This window comes from Dromiciops gliroides, chromosome 5 (assembly GCF_019393635.1).
Source record: "Dromiciops gliroides isolate mDroGli1 chromosome 5, mDroGli1.pri, whole genome shotgun sequence".
NCBI classification, from domain to species: domain Eukaryota; kingdom Metazoa; phylum Chordata; class Mammalia; order Microbiotheria; family Microbiotheriidae; genus Dromiciops; species Dromiciops gliroides.
In genome coordinates, this window is record NC_057865.1 from 288,544,593 (window position 1) to 288,569,947 (window position 25,355).

The window sequence follows — 25,355 nt, forward strand, 5'->3', positions numbered from 1 at the left end:
CAACTCCCCACCTTTGCCCAGACTGTTCCTCATGCACTCAGGGATGCTATAAAGATTGTAAATGACATAACCTGGAAAATCCTTATTATCTGGTACATTGGCATCCCTCAGGCTCTCCCTTTCAGTCTTGGTCCTGGATGAGCTTGGATTAAGCCTATCAGCAAGCATTTATTAAGTATGCCAAACATAGTATTAGGTGCTGAGGATTCAAAGATAAAAGCAAAATGGTCCCTGCCCTCAAGGAGTTTATATCCTAAGGGGGAGAGGAAGGTCAAGAACGCGAACATGTGGAAGTATATGCAGAATATACACAAATGAATACAGTACAGCATAGAAGACAGGAGCAGCAGGGGAATTTAGCCACCAGAAGGTGGTGCCATAACTGAGTTTTCAAGGAAACATTCCAAAAGGCAGAGATGAAAAGGGAAGGCCCTCCAGGCATGAGGGAGAGTCAGTGCAAAGGCATGGAGTTGGGAAATTGGGCATCGTGTTCAAAGTAGAATAGTATGGCTATGTCTGAGTATGTGTGGAGGGCAGTAATACCTAATCAGATTGAAGAAGCAGAAAGGGCAAAGTTCCACTGGGGATTCTGGGAGGCACTAATTCAATTCGAGCCTGACCCCTTGGCCCTCCCAGATAGAGACACAGCTTCCTCCCTGGCCACTACCTAACTCCATTCTTTGCTCTTTGCCTCTACCTCTCCTGGGTGGCCTGTCCCTACCCCTGCAGAAGCTAAAAGATGAAATTGCAGAAGTATTTGCCCAGATCGACTGCTTCGAGAATGCAGAGGAGAGGTGAGGGGGGAGGGATGTGGGTAGGGGAGTGCACAACTTTGAGGTTGGGGTGTTTTAATAATAGTTCACACATAGATTAGGAACTAGGTTTGTTTTTATTTCCCTCGGGAGGGGGGAACAGTTTGGAGTAGGGGCTGGTGACAGCGCAGAGGACAAAGAGAAAAAGGTATGGCCTCACCTTCCCATGAGGTTCTAAGGGAACCACAAGTCCAGGGTTGGGGCATACCAGCACTAGAATCTCAGGAGCCAGAGCAGGCCAGCAGAGAACCTTGACACCAGAACAAGGAAGGAAACACACCTCGGCAGGGGGAAATGCTCGACTGTCCCTCCAAGTGGAGACAAGGAAGGAAGGAATGAGGAAGCCAACATATGCGGCAGAAAAGTCAGATCGAGCCAGAGAGGGGCATTCCTGTAGGCAAAGGCCTGGAGCAGGGATTCTGCAGCAGATGAGGGGGTGGCCTGGGCTGGGATGAGAGTCTCAGTATTCCCCGCTCTGCTTCCAGTCGCCAGGCCCAGAAAGAAAAAGAACTATGCATTGGCAAGAAGAAATTCAACATGGACCCCAGCAAGGTAAGCATCAAAAGGGATGAACCGGGAGTTCTATCTCTGGGCAGTGCCCAGATAAGCCTGGGAGAATTCAGACTCCACCATCCAGAGGGCCGTGGATCAGTTTCCAGATTGGACAAGTACAGAAAGTGGGGAAGGTGCTCCACAATCGGATATTCTCCGAAAGATAGGCCAAGAGCAAACATTGTTTTTTCTGGTCGTGTGTGTGGAGGGAATGTGGGTTGACCCTTGATTTCATTAGTATGGGGATGTAGATATGGGGGTGGCTAGGTCTCAAAGTGGATGGAGTGCCTGCTGGGTCTGGAGTCTGAAGATCTGAGTTCAAATCTATCCTCAGACACGTAGTAGCTGTGTGACCCTGGGTAAGTCTCTTAATTTATTTTTTTGGCCTCAATTTTGTCATCTGAAAAATGGTAATAATAATAGCACTGACCTCCCAGAGTGGTTGGGAGGATCAAATGAGCTCATTGTAAATGCTTGGCACAGTGTTGGGCACATAGTAAGCCCTAAATAAATCATCTGCAATGTCCAGTCTTAGAGAATTCCCAGGGGCATCCAAGACTAGCCTCCTATTTACTGTGCCTCACAACAACAATAATTTTTTCTATTCCTCCATCAAAGTCCTCTCTTGATGACCTCATCAAGACCCCTGGCCTTCTGAGAGGTAGGAGAGACTTCAAGGAGAGGCAGGTGATGGTCCCCATGTCTGGGTAACCAGGCCAAGGTCAGCACCACTCATCCCCAACGTTGACCCCACTTGGGGCAGAGGGATGAGTTTTTTTGGCCACAACAACTCCCCCAAACCAACCACTAAGGCTCTGGAGGGTTGTAGTCTGTGCCCCATTGATGAAATCATAGATTCCCCCAAATAATCTGGGTAAGGAAGCCAATCGCCATTCCTCGGAACTTTTTTTTTTTTGTGGGGCAATGAGAGTTAAGTGACTTGCCCAGGGTCACACAGCTAGTAAGTGTCAAGTGTCTGAGGCCTGATTTGAACTCAGGTCCTCCTGAATCCAGGGCTGGTGCTTTATCCACTGCGCCACCTAGCGGCCCCTCCTCGGAACTTTCTAAAGCCTGCCATGGGCTTTCCTCAGAGTAGCCCTGTATGGCAGGAAGCTGAAGGGTTCCGATCTCCATTTTACAGATCATAAAATCCTAGATTTAGAGCTGGAAGGGACTTGAGAGGTCATTTAGTACAACTTCCCCATTTGACAGATGGGGAAACTGAGGCCTGAGACCAAAAGGGCAGCAAGTGGCAGAACCCAGTGGTATGATCCAGCTGCTCTGCCCTTCCCCCTCCCCTCTCTCACACACCAACGGCACCAATGGTGCAGATGTTTCCCCACACATACACACACACAGAGCCTGATGGAAACATACCTTCTCTCTCCCTGGGGCAAGTCGATACCCTATCTCTGGCCCCTCTGCCCCCAGCCCTGCCAGGCAAGCAGAGAAGGAAGAAAGCACAAACCAGCTCCTTGAAGCCTGAAGGTGGCCGGCCCAGAATCCTGGAAATGTCCTGCCGTGATCTAGACTTGGTGGTTGCCCTCACCTCCCTCTGTCCCCCTGCCCCAAGGGCCTCATGCTGTCCAGCCTTCTCTGCATCCCTAGTTTATGCCTGGCCCAGGTCCAGTCTTGCAGACAGGCTGCTCTGCTGACCACAGCCCTCTCTATCTGGTAGCCAGGCTGGGAAGATGCCCAGAAAGAGGAATGGAGAAGGAAATTCTGGGCAGATTCTGTGAGATTAGTGAGAGGTGGTTGGGCAGCCCCTCAGAATGAAGTTAGTCTACAAAGCTCCAGCCACAGGTCTCTGAGAAGACAGCAACAGCTGAAGTCAGAGGACAGCTCACCCTGCCCCTGCTAAGGGCAGCCCAGTGAGGAGATGCTCTGCCTTGGTCCTCAGCTGTGTCTGTTTACATCCCCTGCCTGAGAATGACCTGAGATCAAGGGTTTGAATCCCTGGGCTGGCACTTTCTGCCTGTTTGACCTCAAGCAAATTATGTCACCTCTTTAGACCTCAGTTCCACCATCTGTAAAATGAAAGGGTTATACTTGGTGAGCTCCTCTAAGCCAGCTCAAAAACATGGCAGCCAAGAGAGCACTGCGGGAGTGGAGTTCAAGTACTTAGGCAATGGGATAGCAGAGTGACTTGACTTGGGGTCAGGAAGACCTGAGTTCAAATCCTGCCTCAGCTGGGGATGTGGGAGCAGAGCAAATGGAAAACCTGATGCACTCTGACCCTCCCAATTCCCAACCACTCACTCTTTAATTCCCTCTTGGAGGCTTCCCTGCCTCAATTTCCCCTCAGCAAGGACAGGAACTTCAATATTGGTCTTATGCCAATGCTTTCTGCTGGCTTGGAGATAGATAGATAGATAGACAGACAGACAGACAGACAGACAGACAGACAGATAGATAGATAGATAGATAGATAGATAGATAGATGTGTATATGTAAATGTAAATGCATACTTACCTATATATGTGTACATATACATATATGTGTATACCCAAATATGTGTGTACATATATACACACATGTACCTATGTATGCATCTATACAGAGGTACCTAAATATGTGTGTATACACATATACATATTTACCTATGTCATATTTCTATACTTATATGTATACCTAAATATATGTATGTGCACACATATATACCCACATCTATATAGTGTGTATATACACGTATATAGATACCCAAATATAAGTGTACATGCATATTTACACACATGCCTGTATATATACAAACATACATGCACATATAGGTACTTACATATGTGTATATAAACTCCTTTTTTTTATTATTAAATGTGTTTGCTTTTGATTGAGCATGCTTCATACTTTCCTTGAGGCTTCCAGAAGACCAGGAGCCTGCCCAGGCAGGTCTGTGTCCTTCCAATCAGATCTGCAGCTTCTAGGGATAAAGACAATCCAGCAAACCAAACATGCTTTCCTCTCCCTCTCCTCTTCCCCTTCCTTTGCCTTTGTCCTCCTCCTCTGATGGTTCGTCCTGGAATAAATGTGAGCCTGGTTTCTTGGTGGCTCTGCCAGCAGAGCACAAGTCTGGTCGATCCTTCTGCCTTGGAAAGTTTATAATGATAATAATAACTAACATTTATTCCTTTTTATTTATTTATTGGGGGCGGGGCAATGAGAGTTAAGTGACTTGCCCAGGGTCACACAGCTAGTAAGTGTCAAGTGTCTGAGGCTGGATTTGAATTCATGTACTCCTGAATCCAGGGCTGGTATTTTATGTGCCACCTAGCTGCCCCAATAGCTAACATTTATTTATCGCCTACTGCATGTCAGGCACTATGCTAAGCACTTCACAAATACCTCATTTGGTCCTCACAACAATCCTGTGAGGTAGGTGCTATTATTATCCTCATTTTACAGATGAGGAAACTGAGGTAGACATCAGTCAAATGATTTATGTCAAGCAGCTAATAAGTGTCTGAAGTAGAATTTGAACTCAGGTCTTCCTGACTCTTGGCTTCATGCTCTATCCACTGAAGCATCCAAGCAAGCCTTTTTCAGTATGGACTGAGTAGTAAAACATTTTCTGAGGACCAAGAGGTGGCAGAAGCTTGGTTGGACCACAGGATGATAATTTTTTTCAGCCTGAGCAATCCTCAAAGACCATAAAATCCTATTATTTTTATGATCACTGGCTTAAAAAAAACTGTTGGTCTAGGCTTGCGACCTGTTCGTACAATGAGCCCCCTAGAGAGGAAACTTCTTCGATCTGGGCAGGTCCTCACTTTCCCTATAACCTACAACTTTAGAGAAATGCCCAGGGCCCAGGAGATTTTTTGGCCCAGACTCAGACATCCAGTTCGAGTCAGAGGCAGAAATAGAACCCAGGTCTTTCTGACTCTGAGACTGGCCCCCTTTCTGTGACCCCCCCATCGCTTTTTTTTTTTTTGCGGGGCAATGGGGGTTAAGTGACTTGCCTAGGGTCACACAGTATCAAGTGTCTGAGGCCGAATTTGAACTCAGGTCCTCCTGAATCCAGGGCTGGTGCTTTATCCACTGCGCCACCTAGCTGCCCCTCACCCCCATCACTTCTTGATAGATTGATATGACAGCCTCCTAATTGGTCTCTCTGGCTTAAGTTTATCCCCATTCCAATACATCCCTCACATAGTAATTTTCCTTAATTAATCATGTGACTCCCTTACTGGACCACTCCAGTGGTGTCCTAATGAGTCTAAGATGAAACAAATGCTCTTCTGATTGGCTTTAAGGCTCTATACACCCTGACCCCAGCCTATTTTCAGCCTTAGTGGACATTACCAACCCTTCTACACTCTATGATCCAGTCAAACTGGCTTCCTCTCTCTTCCTCACTCATGATACTCCATTTCCCATCTTTGGCCTTTGCATTGGCCATCCCTGATGCCAGAATGCCCTCCCTCCTATAACCACCTTGTATTTAACTACATTGTTCATATTGACATTTACCCTGTTCATAATTTTATAATCTAACTCATTACCTTTACAACGTCTATAATTTTATAGACTTTTATAGACTCTATAGAATTTTATATAAACTCTTCTCCCCTAGAGATGGAAACCCCTTGTCAGGAGGGATCATTTTACCCTTTGTACTTGAATCCCCAGCACCTAGTCCAGTACTGGGCACATAACACAGGCATTTGATAAATTATTGTCGAGTGACTGCTAGGTAACTCTGTTTGTAATTCAGTAATCATTAATAAATAATAGCTTTCATCTCTTACCAAATATTGCCTGCATAACAATCCCAACGGGTGAAGTATACGGTGCTATCATTATTATTCCCATTTTGTAGAGGGGAAAAGGGAATCACAGAAAAGTGAATTGACTTGTTCAGCTGTCTAATGGCTACTGAGCATCAGAGCTGAGGCTCAAGCCCAAGTCTCCTAACTTCCAGTCTAGAACTCTTCTCTCTCCAAAACTAAGTCAGCTCTGTTGGACATTCTGTGCTAGTCGCTAGGGTTACAAAGATGAAACATGACAGAGTCTGCTTTCAGGAAGCTTGCACTCTGGTAAAACATGATATCCTCCTCTTCAGATCAGGAGCTATGAAAGATTGGGGATGGCGTCTTTTGTATATACCCTCCCCTCCAGCAGGGTTCCTGGTCCATGCCAGGGACTGTTGGACAGATGGATAGTCACTACCTCTTCCTCACTGTGTCTTCTCTTTGCTACCCCCAGGGGATCCAGTATCTTACTGAACACAAGCTTCTCTCCTCCAATATAGAAGAAATCGCCCAGTTTCTATATAAAGGGGAGGGGCTCAATAAGACGGCCATCGGGGACTACCTGGGGGAGAGGTAAGCAGGTCCCTTTTCTCCCCTGGCCAGCCCTAGGCTTAGTGGGAAAAGTAGCAGCCAACCAGCCCTTTAAACCATTGGAGAACTTTGCATGTGTGATCCCGGGGTGGGGATGGGGGGTTCATTTCATAGATAGGGAAACTGAGATAGAGATGGCATGACTTGACAAAGATCACGTGGTAAGTCTGTAGTGATCTCAAGGACACATTGGGCTCTTTTCTTTTTAATTTCACATCAGGGCCTCTTAGCCCCCAAGAATCAGAACCTTTCTGAGGACAAAGGTACAAGGTAGGATGAGAAAGAAACTTCCAAATACTCAGAGCTGTCCCAGGGTGTAATGAGCTTCCTCTGGAGGTAGTGATCTCCCCATCATCACAGGTCTCCCAGCAAAGGAAATGACCACGTGCTTCATTCAACAAGGATTTATTACTTAATGCACTTAAATGTGTCAAGTGCTATTTTAGGTGCTGAGGACATGAAATGGAACAGTCCCTATCCTTGAGAAATATACGTCCTATTGGAATATAGATCATAGAAGCACAGATTTGGAGCCAGAAGTGACTTTCAAACCTCTTACATTATAGATAGGGAAACTGAGGCAAAGCGTGATTAAGTGACTTGCCTAGGGGCACACAGCTAGTAAGCATCTAAGTCAGGATTTGAACTCAGGTCTACCTGACTCCAAATACAGTACCCCAGTCACTACTCCACCTCTGAGGAGATGTGCAATTCAATTTCACTGACCAAGCATTTCTTTATTAAGGACCTACTATGTGCAGGGAATTCAGAAAAGATACCAAGTTGAAGACACATGAGAAATTGCCAGAAAGAGTGAATAATGAGAGCAGAGTCTGATCCCTCTTCTCTCTTCCTCCATCCCTTTCCTAGGGATCCATTCAACCTCAAGATCCTTCAGGCCTTTGTGGACTTACATGAGTTTGCCAACCTCAACCTAGTTCAGGCGCTGAGGTGAGTGCCATGACAGTGAGAATGGAGGAATGAATGAACGAATAGAAAACATTGATTAATGGCTTACTCTGGAACAAGAACTACACTAAGCACCGGGGATATGAATATAAGCAGCAAACCATCTCTATCCCAAATGGGATTGCATTCTAATAGGGAAAGACCCCCACATAGAGGGGAGCGGAAGTCAGACCTTTGTGTTTGTTTGAACAGGAATGTAGGAGAGAATGGCTATCAATGTCACAGAACAGTTTAGAGGGCTCAGAGCTCCCTGTGTGATCCAGAGGGTAGCAGATGACCCAGGATCACAAATAAGGGTCTTTCAAAGAAGGAACATCATAAATCCAACCACCATCAGCAAAGAAAGCAAGATCATGAAGTGCCTCCCACAGCAGAGAAGTGCTTCAAGGAAGAATCGAGGAAGAAGGAACAAGGCTTCATAGATCCAGAGCTGGAAGGGACCTTGGAGGTCACCGAGTTCATTTGCCTTCATTTTACAGATGAGGAAACTGAGGCTAAGAGAGGTCAAGTGACTAAGAATGGTTATACAGGGAGTGTTAGAAACAGGATTTTAACCTAGAACCTCTGAATCCAGAGATTCTTTCCACTGCCTCCCTGCTCTGAATTTCATTTATTCAGCAGATAAAATGTATACTTAATAATAGTAATATATATCCATATATATGCTATTCAGGAGAGAAATTTTATACTTAATAACAGTAATACTAGCTTGTATATTATATTACATTGTAGTATATTATGTTATATTGTATGGTATTGTATTCTATTATGTTATGTTACATTATGTTTTATCACATTGTATTTTATTACATTATATCAAATCATCATATTATATTATACCATACCATACCATACCATACCATACCATACCATATCATATCTTGCTTTAATGTTTGCAAAGCATTTTACAAACATCATCTCATTTTATCCTCACAACAACTGCAGGAAGGAGGAAGGAAGGAGGGAAACATTCATTAAAGACCTACTATGTTTGGGGCACTGTGCTAAGCACTTTACAAATATCTCATTTAAGCTCCGCAACAACCTTTGGGTGTAGGTGCTGTGGTTTGCTGCTTATATTTTATAGATGAGGTAACTGTAGTAGGCAGAAGTTAAATGACTTTCCCAGGGTCACACAGATAGTAAGTATCTGAGGCAGGATTTGAATTCAGGTCTTCCTGACTCCCAGGCGCAGCACTCTGTGCAGTCTGGCACAGTTATGTGAGTGACATACTATAAAGGCTGGAGGTATTCTAGAGAAGAGAAGAATTATTGGGGTGGGGCGAGGGTTAGTTAGGAAAGAATTGAAATCATAAATCATTGTGAGACCTGAGAGGGCCTTTAGAAAACACAGAATGTCAGAGCTGGGAGAGGAACCTTAGAACAGGGAATGTCAGAACTTTAGAAGCCCACAAGTCCAAGTTCCCCATTTCACAGGAGAGGAAACTGAGGCCCAAATGAGCTTATGGAGGGGATGGATTTTGAAGTTGGCCTTGAGGGCCAAGTGGGAGGTGGGAGGAGGGAGGGGACGGGGCCAAGGTTCCAGCAGCCCCTGACCCCTTCTGCTCCTACCAGACAGTTTTTGTGGAGCTTCAGGCTTCCTGGGGAAGCCCAGAAGATCGATCGGATGATGGAGGCCTTTGCAGCACGTTACTGCCTCTGCAACCCAGATGTCTTCCAGTCCACAGGTAAGAGAATTTTCACCTTTACAAGTGGGGGGAAGGGACAGATGCAGTCAGCTGCAGTCTGAAGTGGTGCAGGGGGTAGAAAGCTGGACCTAGAGTCAGGAAGACCTGAGTTCAAATCTGAACTCAGACACTTACCATCTGGTGACCCTGGGCAAGCCACTTCACCTTTGTTTGCCTCAGTTTCCTCATCTGTAAAGTGGGGATAATAACCACACCATGGTTGTTGTATCAAATGAGATCATTATTGTAAAGCACTTAGCACAGTGTGTGGCACATAGTAGGTGCTGTAGAAATGGTAGCTGGTTTTATTCAATGAGTAATATTTATAAAGAGCTTTGCAGACTTTAAAATATTACATAAATATTAGCTGTTATTATTCTTCGGTGTGTAGGATTCCCACTGTGGAAACCCCTTCCATTTGTTGTGAGACTCAAAGGAGATCATTTGTGTAAAATTCCTTTCCCACCCAAGTGATGTTAGCAATCATTTCTAAAATGCTCTAAATTTGTGAGCAGCTATGTGGTGCAGTGGATAAAGCACTGGCCCTGGATTCAGGAGGACTTGAGTTCAAACCCGGCCTCAGACACTTGACATTTGCTAGCTGTGTGACCTTGGGCAAGTCACTTAACCCTTATTGCCCTGCAAAAGAAATGGTCTAAGTTTTCAAAGCAATTTTCTCCCAAACAGCTCCTCAAGATAGGCAGTGCTGGGGAAATGACTTGCCCAGGATCACACAGCTACCTTACCACATTGTTCATAAATCAAATGTTGGAATAGAAAAGGGAGTAGTTATCCTTTCTAGCTCAGGCCAGGTGTAGCCCTTGGCAAGGACTTCTTGAAGAGAGTGACATCTGATGCCCCGAAGGGTAGATGTGGAACCCTACATACTCCAGGGATTGTGACCCTTCTTCTCTTCCATCCTTCATGTTCAGACACTTGCTATGTCCTGTCTTTCTCTGTCATCATGCTCAACACCAGTCTGCACAACCCCAATGTCCGGGACAAGCCCCCCTTTGAACGATTTGTGTCCATGAACCGAGGGATCAATGAAGGTGGAGACCTGCCTGAAGAGCTTTTGAAGGTACTGGCTACCCCCCAAACCCCAGCCCCAGCCCCATCATTTCTGGGGTCACTGAGGAATCTGTACTCACCTGGTCCCCAGGACCATGCTGTCAAACTCAAATGTGTATTGACTTAGAAAACCACAAGTTAACATTAGCTATGTAGCATTGTATTTTTATTTATTTTATGAAACATTTCCCGACCACATCTAAATATGGTTCAGACTTCACCAGGGAGTTTTGTGGACCACCTCTTCCCTAGGGGAATGGGAGTCAAAGACCCTAATACTGACAACCTGTGTGTCCTTGAACCTTGGCTTCAGGGAGAAGCGAGTAGTTACTTAAGTCACTGGTCTGTGTTCCAAAGGCAAACCTTCCTTCTATTTAATTCAATAATAACTCAGACTTGTATAATATTGTAAAGTTTGCTAATTGCTTTCTGATATACATTGTTGGAGCTGGGAGGAACCTTAGAACAGGGGATGTCAGAGCTGGGAGGGGCCTTAGAACAGGGGATGTCAGAGCTGGGAGGGGCTTCAGGACAGGCAATGGTTTGGCTCTAACATTCTGCTCAAGGCAGTTTGGTACCAGAGAGACCACTGGATTTGAAGTCAGTCAGTCTAAGCTTGATTGTATCCTCTGCTACTCTCTACTGTGTGATCTTGGGCAAGACTCTTTGGGCCTGAGTTTCCCCATCTAAAGTGGAAGGATTGGGCAGAATGTGTGAAAAACCCTCCCATTTCTAAATCTAAGGCCATGGCCTCCCGGACTTCAAGCAAGTCCAATGCTCCATCTTCCCAGTGCCCCAGATTCCAAGCCCATACTGAGCCAGAGGCTGGCTGACCACTTGCTGTGGATGCTATAAAGGGGATCCAGGCAAGGAGGCTGGAGCACATGCCTCCTTCTAGTGATGGGATGCCCCAGGATCCCAGGTATAGAGCTAAAAGGAACCTCAGGGAGCATGCAGTCTAGCCCTTTCTTTTTACAGAGCTGGTAACTGAGGCCCAGGGAAGGGAAGTAATTTGTTTAAGGTCATACAGGTAGGATTTAAAGGCCAGGTGACTCCAGAGCAGAAGCACTACCCTGCCTCCCCACGTGGATAGAATGTTGAGCCTGGAGTCAGGAAGGCTTGAGTTCAAATCCGACCTCAGACACTTCCTAGCTGTGTGACCCTGGACAAATCACTTAACCATGTTTGCCTCTGTTTCTTCATCTGTCAAATAAGCCAGAGAAGGAAATAGCAAACCACTCCACTATCTTTTTCAAGAAAATCCCAAATGGGGTCACAGAGAGTCAGACATGACTGAAATGATTGAACAACAACAACCCTGCCTCCCCATGTGGCTAGAAGAACTGGCCTGAAATCAGGAAGACTCATGTTCCTGAGTTCAAATCCAGCTTCATATACTTCTTAGCTGTGTGACCCCGCACAAGTCACTTAATCTTATTTGCCTCAGTTTCCTCATCTGTAAAATGAGCTGGAGAAGGAATAGCAAACCACTCCAATATTTCTACCAAGAAAATCCCAAATGGGGTCAGGAAGAGTCAGACATGATTGAAAAAGGACTAAACCCTGCCTCCCCGTGGATCCACCAATCCCAATCTCCTCACCTGCCAATTGGGGCACTCATCCCTGCCCAATGACCTTGAGGAGTCATTGAGAGGAAAGTGCTTTGTCATCTGGAGAGCCCCCCAAAAGCTGGCACTGAAGCCTATTTCTGCTCACGGCAGCATCCATCCTGCAAAGGCCTTACTCAGCCTCTGCTTCTTGGCTTTCTCTAGAATCATCTCTTCTGTGAATAATAAACAGCACGCTGCATTATTAGAGAACCTGTAGTGTTTGTTCATCTCCACTGTCTTCACTGAGATTCAAAACAGTGCCCAGAGTTAGATGGGGTCTTCCATTTTATGGATGAGGCAATTGCTCAGTCCATCGACAGCGTTTATAAAACACCTACTACGTGCCGGCCACCAAACTGGACCGAGTGGATGTAAAGAATGAAACTACGTTTGCCTCCATAGAGAAGCTTGCACTACTTTCCATCAGTATCAGGAAGGAATTTTTCAATGATCTGTCCTCTTTACCTACCCCCTTCCCACCATTTTGTAGGTGAGAAAAGTGAGGCCACAGAAGGAAAGTGACTTGGCCAAAGTCACACAGATAGGAAATGGCAGAGCTCAGGACATCTGACTCCAGTGCTGGGGTTCCTCCCTCCACACCAGGGAATCCCCCGTGGTGGTTCAGAGAACCAAATAACTCGTCCAAAGTCACACAGCCAACTGGTCCCCGAGCCAGGGCTGGAGCCCGAATCCCTGGCCTCTGATTTCAACCCATTTTGCTGACATTCAGCAATAATCCCAGATGCTAGTATAGCATTGGAAGGTCTACAAAGGGCCTGACATCTGTGAGCTCACCTCATGCTTGCAAAGACCCTGCAGGGACCTAATGCAACTCCCACTCTCCCCACTGTACAGATGAGCAAACAAAAGCCCAGAGAAGGGATGGGAATGGATCAAGCCCACACAGTAGACGGCAGCTCAGCTGAAGTAATAGCCTACGTCTCCTGACTTTAGGACCAGGGTTGACTGCACTGCCCTGGACCAGACTCCGCTTTTATTGTTCTAGCCTCTTCTTGCTGCTTTTTCTAATTTTATGTTTCTGATTTCTCTCTGGGCAGCCCCAAAGGTGGGGTTTTGCCTTCTTTCCATCCAGGACTATCTAAGTTCTTTGCTTGATTAAATCTTGGTCTGTATCTCTTATGTCCTAGGGGGGAAATGTGTGTGTGTGTGTGTGTGTGTGTGTGTGTGTGAGGGGGGATGTAGAGTTTTCATTTAATTCATTTTTTTTTTAGTGAGGCAATTGGGGTTAAGTGACTTGCCCAGGGTCACACAGCTAGTGAGTGTCAAGTGTCTAAGGCCAGATTTGAACTCAGGTCCTCCTGAATTCAGGGCCAATGCTCTATCAACCTCACCACCTAGCTGCCCCCCTTAATTCAATTTTGATACAACTCCAACCTCCTGGGGGGGGCTTCTGTATCTGGGAGGCGAAGGGACACTGGGGGACAGTAGGGGACAGATCTGGGAAGGGCTACAACATCTCTATAGATTCTTTAAGCCTGGGTCAGGATTACATCCCTTAGACCCCTTCTCATCTCCCACCAATTTCAGCTTGGCAGCAAGGGCTAAATGAAGAGGAAAATGGACGGAGTTTTGTTTCCAGGAGGAAGATTTCAATTTAGTGAAAGAAATAGGTTCTTAATTCAGAGGAATGCAACAGTAGAATGAGGTGCCTCTAGCAAAGGCTGGAGAATCATTTCTCAGGGATATCAGAGATAGGATTCTTGTTCAGGTGTGGGTTGGACTCAGTGGGCTGTGAAGTCCCTGGGACAGAGATTCCAGGGCTCCAGAGAGCATTTAGCCTAGCTTAAGTCCATTTTCCCAGGGTCCCCAAAAAAGGACCTGCTCTATGGGTAAATCTCCATTCAAATAACCCAATGTGTGTGGGGCTTATCACCACACATGTATAACCTAGATCTGATTGTTTACTGTCTCAGGGAGGGGGCAGGGACTTTGGAACTCAAAACTTTTAAAAAAAGGTTTTTAAATTGTTTTAACATATATGAGGGGAAAGAATATATATTCAAATAAAAATGATGAAGTTTATCATCTTAGAGCCAGTCTAGCCTCCTCCTTTTACAGATAAGGAAATTGAGACTAGGGAAAATCAAATTACTTTTATCTAAGGTCACACAGGCATTAAGTGGCATTCAAACTCAGGTCCTGTGACTTCAAATTTAGCACCACCTTTTCCACTTAACTATCTTTTTTTTTGGGGGGGGGGCAGGACAATGAGGGTTAAGTGACTTGTCCAGGGTCACACAGCTAGTGTCAAGTGTCTGAGGCCAGATTTGAACTCAGGTCCTCCTGAATCCAGAGCCGGTGCTTTATCCACTGCACCACCTAGCTGCCCCCTCCACTTAACTATGCTCAGGGCCATAAGCACACTTGTTCCTACCTTTTTCGACCCTATCCTCACCCCAAGCCCTCCCCACCACTAAGTACCAGGGAACCCCGGCTTCAGTCACTGGATCTGTGACCTTCTTTTGAAAAACAATACTTTGATAAGTCTGTTTCAACAGAAATGACTTCCCTTGTAATCCTGGGTGTTTCATTTTGTGCCTTTAAAAACATGATTCTGAGAAGAATAATAAACAATTCACCAGACTGCCAAAGGGGTTCTTAGCTCAAAAAAGATTCAGATCCCCTGGTATATAAAATGATGTCCAAAATGAAGAAGGGACGCTATGAAATTCACTTAGAGTAATTGGGAGTGTTTAGCCTGGAGAACAGAAAATTTAGGAAGGGGCATGATAAGTGTCTCCAATAATCTAAAAGCCTGTCCTGTCCAGTAGAAGAGGAATTGGCCCTATTCTGCGCAGCCAGAAATGAGAGGAGGCGGAGATGTTGCAGAGTCATGGACTTGGGCTTATTCGCATGGAAAACCTCCTTACAGAAAACCTCCAAAAGGGGAAGGAGCTGCCTTGGGAGGGAGGTAGTGAGCTCTCCATCCTTAGTAGTCTCAGAGCAGAGGCTGGATTTCTACTTGAGTGGGAAGAGGACTGATGTTTCAGAACAGGGTGGGACTGGATGGCTTTCAAGGTCCCTCCAAGTCACAGATTCTATAATTCTGTGAGAGTAGTAAGAGCTGTACACGACTACATAAGAATCGAGGGCCTGGGGAGCTGAGAAAAGGGGCTTTCATTAGACTTAATTATCATGAGTATCTAGGGGCAGCTAGGTGGCGCAATGGATAAAGCACTGGCCCTGGACTCAGGAGGACCTGAGTTCAAATTCGGGCTCAGACACTTGACATTTACTAGCTGTGTGATGCTGGGCAAGTCACTGAACCCTCATTGCCCCACCAAAAATATATATATATATATATCATGAGTAATTGCAGCAAGTATTGTTCTTCTTGTCCCTGTTCTCCTTAGTGCACAATGCCCCGTGAAGGATTAAATGATTTTCTGATTTTCAGGATCCCTCCAGGCAAAGCAGTGGAAGGTGCCAGGCCTTGGAATCAGAAAATCTGGATGCCTGCCCGACCTCTGCCCCCATATGATATTAGCTGCCTGTTCTTGGCCTTCTCTGGGCAGTGGTTTCTCCACCTTGCCTGAGTCTTGGGATTGTTGTGAGGATCCAGTAGGACATAGGCAATTATTAGTAAAAAAAAAAAAGGGAAATGGAGAGCGTCCCCATTGTCATGATGTCTCTCTCCCTTTGTGTTAGCAAAGAACCTCCAACAGGGACCTGCTCAGAAAATGCTGGCATTTTGAGCTTAGACCAAGGAATGTCAGACCCTGAACAGAGGATCCAGATCTGACAGGAGCCTTGAAACGGGGAATGTCAGGGCTGGGAGGGGCTTTAGAACAGGAAAGGTTAGAGGTGGGAGGGCTTCTGGAGACCAGCTAGATGATTTCCCTTCATTTTAATTTAATCCATTTTAAAAGGGAAGGGACTATGTCAAGGTTAAAGGGCCAGTTGGTGGCAGCTCCAAGCCTAGAACCCAGTCCTCCAGATTCCAGGACCACCAGGAGTAACCCTGGACACCCAGTTCCTTCCCACCTTCCTTGACTTCTTCACTGGTGAATTTCCATTCTACGGACTCTTTTGCCTCCTCCCTTTGCTGACACCCCACCCACTTCCATTTTCATGGGGAACTGAAAGCAAGTTGGTGTCAGGAAACTGGTTATGACTCTGCACCCTCCCCATCTCCTCCTCGTGGCCTTTCTACCACTTGCAGGGAAGGCACAAGAAGGATTTGCATGTAGTTCTTAAAGAACATATTTCAGGCTGCTATCTTTTATCTTAGATAAAAAAGGAGGTGGGGATGAGGGGGAGCAACCAGGAGATTTCTGACACACAAATGCCTATCTCCATTCAGGTCTGTTTCTCATCACAGAATCATTGAATTTTCAACCTAGTGTTTAGAAAGGAGCTTAGAAAATAGAATACTAGAGCTAGGATGGAACAGGGAACGCCAGAACTGGGAGAGATCTTAGAACGGGGAATGTGAGACCTGGGAGGGGCCTCAGAACAGGGAATGTCAGGACTGGGAGGGATCTTAGAACAGGGAATGTCAGACCTGGGAGGGGCCTTAGAACAGGGAATGTCAGTTAGGAGAGTCCAGCCCCTTCATTGTATAGCTTAGGAATCAAGTGTCAAAGAGGGGACCAACTAGCCCAACATTCTCCAGACAGTTTGCTCTGTGCCCAGGCTGGTGCCCAGGGCCAGTTCTGCCAAGCCAGGGCTCATTTCACTCCTTGGTACTGCCTAGCCCCACCCCAACCCCTCCAGCACAGACCCATCTAGGTTCTGAATGACAGACTCACAGAACAGAACTCAGGTGGGTGGGTGGGTGGGTGGGGAAGGGGAACAGTGAGGCAGGAGGGTTTCCCCGTGGGGGCATGCTTGAAGGATGCAGGAAATCGGGCTCAGCCTGATGAGGTTTTGTTCCCCAAAGTAGGAGGGAAAGGCTGATAAACTGACCACAGAAGCATCTGCGTGTTCCCGTGGCTTTCTGGGAAAAACCCTCAAAGCCTGCGTGCCCCAGGTAGCTTCCAAATATTTGTCTAGCATTAGAGGTGCTGAGACTGCTTCCCCGAGGCAGAGCCCTGGACAAACAGGCAGCTGGCCACGTGGGATTGTCAGCGGCTTCTTTCTGGGAGGGCAGCTCGGAGCTGCTTGGCCTGCGGGGGTGACAGCAGGACTGAAGCCCTATAAACACTAGCCGGATTTCACTGCGCCTCCCCCTCAGGGCTGAGATGAGGGAGCCAGCAGTCTTTGAGAGCCCCCTCCTTCCTAAGCCTCCACTGAGCCCCATCTGCCCTGAAACCCACCTCAGCCAGCAAACCTTCATCTATCTCTCCAGGGGATCAGCGTAATAACACCGTTCATCTCTTGCTCTACTGTGTACAAAGTGCAGCTCACACAAGCCCTGGCAGGTGAGGGCTTGGAAGCAGAGGGGTAGAGAGTGGGAGATGGGCTCTAGACTCAAATCTCCCACTAAACACTTCGGCGAGGTTCATGTCTGTGGGCCTCAGTTTCTTCATGTGTGAAATGATGTGAAATGTATGATCTCTCAGGTCCCTCCCAGCTCTGACATTTCATGATTCTATCTCCATGTAAAAGTGTAGGCGAACCAAAATTCCCCCAGGAGTCCCTGAATACCCCCCCAGGGCAGCCCATGTCCTATTTCTAGGGTTTTCTCCAGTCAGAGAGCCCAAACACTGACTGTGTCATACTCCCAACCCCTCTCTTCTCTCCCCTGAGCAGAATCTCTTTGACAGCATTAAGAGTGAGCCCTTCTCCATCCCAGAGGACGATGGGAACGACCTCACTCACACCTTCTTCAATCCAGACCGGGAAGGCTGGCTCCTCAAACTGGGTGAGAGCAATGTCCTCCCTCCGCCACCCTAAAACACCTGCAAGCAGATCCCCCTCAGCATGGTTCGAAGGCAATGTGGTACAATGAAAAGAGGCTCTGAAAAAAAAATTTAATTAAAAAAAGAAAAAAGGAAAGAGGCTCTGGTGTCTGAGGACCCGAGTTCAAATTCCGCTTTTGACACCTCTGTGTGACCTTAGGCAATTCACCTTCTCTGAGCCTCAGTTTCCTCTCCTGTAAAATGAAGGGGTTGACCTAGATGACCCCCAAAGTCCCTTCTAGCTCTAGAGCTAGGAGACTAGACATTTTTTCTGGTCTAGGAACAGTCAGGAGGAATTTTCCAACCGCTCTCAATTCGTCTGCTGTGTACAGAATCTTGTGTTCTACCCTGGGGAAAGTACAAGATTGAAACATGACATAGCCCCTAGATGAGATAGGCTAAAATCAGAAAGAACACTTACTCTGAATCATAGGAGCCAGGTTCCTATTCTGCCTGTTGCTCTCTGTATGACCCTGGACAAGTCACTTCTCTGATTTCTAAAATCTTCCCTATCTCTAAAACGAGAGATTAGACTAAATGATCTCTAACGTCCATAAACCTATGGCCCTATGGATGGTCTTAGAGTTTAGAGACCAAGAAGGGGATAAAATGCCAAAGCAAATATCTCTATTAGCACCTAATGAATACATTGGACGATGGAGCAGAATGTTCTGTGTGGTCTGAAGAAGGTCACTGTTGCCCCCAGGATTCAGCCAAGGCCTCCTGAAGGAGGGGGATATAGATAAGGTATAGATGGGGTGGGATATTAGATTCTTCCTGTTGTTGAGTAATTTTTCAGTTGTGTTCAATTCTTCATGACCCCATCGGGGGTTTCTTGGCAAAGATACTGGACTGGTTTGCCATTTTCTTCTCCAGTTCATTTTACCAATAAGGAACTGAGGCAAACAGGTTTAAGTGACTTGCTCAGTGTCACACAGCTAGTGTCTGAGGCCAAACTTGAAATCAGGTCTTCCTGACTCTAGGTCCAGGGCTCTATCCATTGTGCCACCTAGCTGCCCTATTAAATTCTTACCCAGGTGTGAATGTCTGGTTGAAAGGGCTTTCCTAAGGACCAAGGTTGGATTAAGAAGTAAGGTTTCCTTATGACCCTATAGCCAGAGCCATACCTACGGAGAAGTTTATTAGAGTTTTGATCCAGGGCACTGAAATTTAGAAAGCACTGCCCCCCTGATGAGCTCTTCCCCAGCCTTTTCTACCCTGACTTCAGTCCCCAGCCCTAGCAGCAGCTTTATGATGTACTAGGGTCTACACCTGAGTTTCCCTGGGTGTGTGGGGAAGGTGTCTCTCTTCCACTGACATTTGTCTTTAGAAGCTGACTTGAGGTCTTGTTTATTAAATCAAAAGTGCTCTTTGTAGCAGATTAATGCTGTCACATCATGGTCTGGGAAGAGGCTGTCCTGCTTGGCCTCAGTGACCAGAGAGGTGACTGCAGCTATATGAAGTTCAATGTGGGCTCCTCATGCTCATTCCTAAGCAGCCCCTGGGCAACACTCTGGGTTCAGAGGAAGGGGGGAAGGGAAGTGGGGAAGGAAGGAAGGCCGGAGCAGAAGAGCCCTGGGGTCTGGGAAAGAAGAGTGAAGAGGGGTTGGAGGAAAGAGGAAAAGCTGGGCCCAACTTCAAACTAATCCACAATGGTGCAGCTGAGCACACAGTGTGTATCAGTCTGTGTATTTGTGTAGGGTGTGATGTGGTTTTGTTTCTGCTGCTTCTGTAGGTGGTGGTGGGGTGATATAGGAAAAAGAAATGGGAGGGAAAGGAAAGAAAGAAGAAGGAAGGTGAGAGGAAGAAAGAGGAGAAGAGGTGGGAGAAAGAGAGGGGGAGTGAGAAGGGAGGGAAGAATAAAGAAAGAGGGAGGGAAGGAAGAAAGAGTGAGGGATAGGAAGAAAAAAGATGGAGAGTAAAGAGAGGAGAAAAGAAAAGAGGAATGAAATAGAGTAGGGGAAGAGGAAACAGAGGGAGGAGTAGAGAAGAAAAGGAAAGAGGGAAAAGAGAGAAGAAAAAGGAAGGAAAAGAGAGAGAGGCAAAGGAAGGGCAGAAGAGGAAAGAAAACAAAGTAGAGAAAAAGGAGAATAGGAAAGAGAAGAAAGGAAAAAAGATGAGGGAAAGAATGAAAATGGAAAGAGGAGGAATAAAAAGGAAAAACATAAAGATGAGGAGGCAGAAGGAAAAAGAGGAAAAAGGAAGAGAAGGGGAGGGAGAGAAGTGAAAAAAGGAGTAAAGGGAGGAAGGGAGAGAGAGAGACAGACAGAGAGAGAGAAGTGAAAGCAGAAACCAGGGGGAGAATAAAGAGTGAAAAGGGGGAAGGGAAGAAGGAGAAGGGAGAATTAGAGAAAGGAAGCTGAGGAGAAGAAACCTAGGAAGAGGAGAAATTGAGAAGGGAGGAAGAGAGGGGGAGTAGGCAGATAGGAAAGAAAGGAAGAAGTGATAGAAAGAAGAGATGAAGGAAGAAAGAGAAGGGAAAGGAAAGAAAAAGGAAGAGAGGAGCTCTTTGAGAAAAAAGGAAGGGGATGAGCAAGAAGGAAGAGAAAGGAGAGAGATGGAGAGATGACCGATGTGCAGAAGACTCCCATCTCAGACTGGAGGTGGGCACAGGCTCCTTTTAGCTGCTGCTGCTACAGGCTAAGGCTGATGCCTGGTGTTCTGTTGAAATTTGCCCTTCTCTTCCCATGGAGTTCCAGCTTCTCTTCCTGCTCTGAGGCTCTCTCCTCTCTCTTCTCCAGGCCCTTCTATCAGACTGGGAAAGAGTTGTGTGTAGCAAGAATTGGTCAGGGGGGCAGTTAGGTGGCACAGTGGATTAAAGCACCGGTCCTGGATTCAGGAAGACCTGAGTTCAAATCCAGCCTTGACACTTTCTAGCTGTGTGACCCTTGACACTTGACACTTGACACTTTCTAGCTGTGTGACCCTGGGCAAATCACTTAACCCTCATTGCCCCGCCAAACAAAAAAAGAAAAGAAAAGAATTGGTCAGAGGTCTCTCCTCCCTCAGTGTTGGAATAGAGTGGATAAGGGCTCTCAGGAAGTGCTGGCAGGGCATGGGAAGCCATCACCTTCAGCTGGTCAGGGGCTAGAGTCCAGAGACAACTTCCAAATACCCTGGTCTTGGCTTTTTTTTGGGTGGGGGTGAAGGTTCTCAAAAGCTATTTCCTTGTGCCCCCCTCCCCAGGTCTAGCAGGCAGTGTCAGGACTGCCATCCCCGCCCCCCACCATCTGCCTTTTGTTTCCTCTGCAGGTGGAAGAGTAAAGACTTGGAAGCGCCGTTGGTTCATCCTGACAGATAATTGCCTCTACTACTTTGAGTTCACCACGGTAAGCCCTTCCCTAACGGTCAAGTCCAGACCAAGCCCTGGGCTCCTCCCCCAGCTCACCCTGGCTCCTAGCAATTTTATCATGGTGCCAGTCAGAGGCAGAGGGGAGGAGGCATATCATTCCAAATACGGAAGACAGCTAGAGATGGGAGATGGAGGAGTGGAATCCAAAACTTGCAAGGAGGTCTAAAAATAGCTAGAGCACAGAGTCCATAGAGGGAAATAAAGGCAGGGAGGGGTCAGGGGAAGAAAGGCTTTAAATGTCAAATCAAAGACATTATTCTGGATCCTAGAGGGGTTCATTGGGGAGGGAGCAGGGAGTGGAAATCGAGTCAGACTCAATTCTTTTGTCAAAATCACCTTGGCAGCTGAGTGGAGGATGGATTGAAATGGGGAGAGAAGTAATTAGGGGTTCAGAGGTGAGCCAGATAGGGCTGAATACTGAGATTAGGGAATCATCTATATTAGATGATAATCATTTAATCCACGGGAGGAACTGATGAAATCACTGAATAACAAAGTATGAAGTGAAAAGAAAATGAAGGTTGGAGCAGAACCTTGAAGGGCACACCCACAGATAGCAGGCGTGGCAGAGCTGAGAATATGACAAAGGAAATGGAGGAGGAGCTGTCTGATAGAAGGGAGGAGACACTGGAGGGCCACAAGAAGATGGGGGAAGATAGGCAAAGACATGGGGGACTACCGTTTGCATCAGTCTTTACAGTGACTCACAGTTGAACCCAGGAAGTACCTCAGTTGAGTGGCTGGGGAGGATGCAAATTAACTGAAATATTAGGCTTTCAAAGTACCTTAACTACATTTAATCCTCACAACAATCCTGCTAGGTAAGTGCTAGCTACTATTATCCCCATTTTATAGATAACTAAACTGAGGACCAGAGGAGAAATGATTTGCCCAAGATCACACAGCTAGTAAATGTCAAGGGTGGGATTTGAACCTCTGTCTCACTGATTTCAGGGTCAGCATCCTAGGCACTCCTCCACTATGCCTCTCATCCAAGACTCAATGGCATTAAGAAGCTTGTCTAAGGAAAAAGGGAGGAAAACTGGGGGAAAACAGCATCTCCTAACTCCTTACTCAGATTTCTTCTTCTATCCTTGCAAACGGGTTTCACCATTGACCTCAGACAAGGATAAGGTTCTTGTCTACTCTACCTTTCCTTCCCTCTCAGGTATTGTTGATACAAACAGCATGAGCAAGAATATTCTTGCCTTCTTTTCCAGGATAAGGAGCCCCGAGGCATCATCCCATTGGAGAATCTCTGTGTCCAAAAGGTGGATGACCCCAAGAAGCCGGTAGGTTTGGGGTTGCTGAAAGAGGAGCCTCAGAGATTATTTAGGAGAACAATTTAATAAATCCCTCTCTAGTTATCCAAAATTTTTCCCAAGCTCACTTTCTCATTTTATTTTTATTTTTTAAAATTTGATCTTCAAAACCTTTCCTCCAGCCCTCTCCAAGACCTTGCTACCCCCTCCTTCCTATTTATCTCATTTCATCTCATCTCTATCTTTTTGCCTCTCTCTTTCTCACTCTCATATGCCTACAAACATTGCTAACCCATTAATAACAAAGCTTTCCTGTCCCTCCTATCCACCCCAGCCAGCTTGACTGCCAAAGATCTTAGAAAAGTTCTTTAAAATTAAAGCCTCCACTTCCTCCTAGAATCTTGCTTTAAGATCTTGAAATTAAAGGTCATCTAGCCCAAAGGATCTTAACCTGAGGTTTATGAACTTTAAAAAAAAAAAAGATAACTGCATTTCCATAGAGTTGGTTTCTTTTATGGTCTTCTGTATTGTCTTTTATGCATTTAAAGGACATGATTCTGGGAGGGGTCTGGAGGTGTCACCAACCTGACTGTCCAAAGGGTCTATGACATTGAACTCAGATAAAACACCATTCACAAGCCATTCTCTGCGGCCTGATTTGATATTCTTGTGGTCAGGATGATAGCCCCCAGTGCAGGGGGTGGGGGCATGACACAACCTGAACAGTTCTAGTCAAACTAGACTATTGCCTTTCATCTCCATTTTCCATGCCTTTGTATAACCTACCTTCAGTACCTGAGACACTGAGGATCCTTGGCTTCCTTTAAGGACAGATTAGTTAATACCAGCTCAGTTAACACCTCTTATATGAGGCCTGTCTTGACCCACAGCCCCTAGTCATTACTGCTTTCCCTATCTACGTTGGATCTACCTTTGTATACTTTTGGGGGGGGGTTGTTTGGTTGGTTGGTCTTTATGTTTTTGTCTTTATGGTGGGGCAATGAGGGTTAAATGACTTTCCCAGGGTCATACAGCTAGTAAGTATCAAGTGTTTGAGGCTAGATTTGAACTCAGGTCCTCCTGAATCCAGGGCCAGTGCTTTATCCACTGTGCCACCTAGCTGACCCCTTTGTATGCTTTTGAATACACACATATACTGGTGGTGTAGAGGTTCAGAGGACAATATATACATAGACAAATGAACATAGATATAATTTGTCTTTACAATATATTCATATATTCACTATATACATATGATATATAATATAATATATAATAAATGTTCACTACATATAGTCGTAATATATACATATATTAATATGTCCACAACATATACATATACATATTACATATAATATATTCACTATATACATATATTTGTATATAATCACTCTATATATTCCTATAAATTCACTATATATAATATATACACATTATATAGAATAATCCACAATATATGCATATACATATATACAGGGTGGGCCAAAAGTCACGATGTTTTTATAACTTTGGGAAATGTTTATTTTTCTTTATCACCATTTACAAGACTTGATTTCCCTCACGTAATGTAAATTCATTTCCTATATATACACTGTATAAGATGCTATAGCATTGTAAATGAAAAATAAAAAACAAAGGCGTGATTAAGTATTGGAACCCTTTCATGAGTTTTGGCCCACCTTGTATAATACACAATACACACATATACATATATTCATATATTCACAGTATATACATATTAAATATATTACATATTCCCATATATATTACAGAATATATTCATTCTATACATAAACATATATTCATACTTGTCCCTGTATACAGTGTCCCCCTGAACCTTTCTCCCCACCCCAGTAAATGTAAATTGTTTGAGGGCAGGAATTATTTCATTTCTATCTTTATGCTCCCAGAGTTTGGTAAAGAGTAGGCATCATGGTAAAGTAGAAAAATCACTGTTTGTGGGAATCAGAGGATCTGGGGAACAAATCTTGGCTTTCTGATATTTAAGTATCTGTGTGACCTTGGGCAGCCACTTCAGGTCCCTGTTTCCTTCTTTGTAAAATGAGAGAGTTGTAGCAGATGGCCTCTGTGGGTCCTTCTAGCTCCAGAGCTGCAATGTTAATCAATGCTTGATGAATTGAATCCATTGGAGTCTAGTCCCATCCACGTCAATTGGCCATCCAGCTTCCTCTTGATTCTCTCCAGTGATGGACAGCTCCCCACATGGTTCCTCTTGGCCTCACCCTTTCCCCTTTTCCTTTCAGTTTTGCCTGGAGCTCTATAACCCCAACTGCAAAGGCCAGAAGATCAAAGCATGCAAGACAGATGGAGATGGGAAGGTCGTAGAAGGGAAGCACCAATCCTACAAGATCTCTGCCTCGAGCCCTGAGGAGAGGGATGAGTGGATTAAAGCCATAAGGTATGGTCAGATGATGGAAGGGCTGAAGTTATGGGAGGAATGGTCCTAGAGCAGGTTTCTCTCTACTTGGTTCTTCAGAGCCTGACCTCTCTCCATTCTCCCAGTGCTCACAGAGCCTCTTCAAAGTTAGGAGAAGATCAGATGGGACCATTCGGGCCATCCTCCTACCATCAAGTGCAACAGCATCTTACCAGCAATAACTTCTCCCCTTTCTTAAATACAAAATTAGGGAGGCAGTGTGGTACAATGGGCAGCTAGGTGGTACAGTGGATAGAGCCCTGGTCCTGAAGTCAGGAAGACCCATCTTCCTGAATACAGATCTGACAGCAGATACGTCCTAGCTGTGTGAACCTGGGCAAGTCACTTAACCCTGTTTGCCTCAGTTTCCTCATCTAGAAAATGAGCTGGAGAAGGAAA

The 25,355-nt window shown here is 45.7% G+C and overlaps 1 protein-coding gene across 2 annotated transcripts in view; it reads left to right on the plus strand.

The window, feature by feature from the left end:
* Positions 1-25,355, plus strand: part of CYTH4 (cytohesin 4) — a 41,200-nt gene that overhangs the window by 13,618 nt on the left and 2,227 nt on the right. The window contains exons 3-12 of one of the 2 annotated variants that reach the window (XM_043965075.1): positions 730-794; positions 1,298-1,364; positions 6,567-6,685; positions 7,574-7,654; positions 9,248-9,360; positions 10,293-10,441; positions 17,757-17,868; positions 21,158-21,234; positions 22,478-22,549; positions 24,784-24,938. In XM_043965075.1, the coding sequence (XP_043821010.1) occupies positions 730-794; positions 1,298-1,364; positions 6,567-6,685; positions 7,574-7,654; positions 9,248-9,360; positions 10,293-10,441; positions 17,757-17,868; positions 21,158-21,234; positions 22,478-22,549; positions 24,784-24,938 (1,010 nt within the window). The remainder of the gene's footprint in view (positions 1-729; positions 795-1,297; positions 1,365-6,566; positions 6,686-7,573; positions 7,655-9,247; positions 9,361-10,292; positions 10,442-17,756; positions 17,869-21,157; positions 21,235-22,477; positions 22,550-24,783; positions 24,939-25,355) is intronic. The other variant, XM_043965077.1, reaches the window with a different exon arrangement.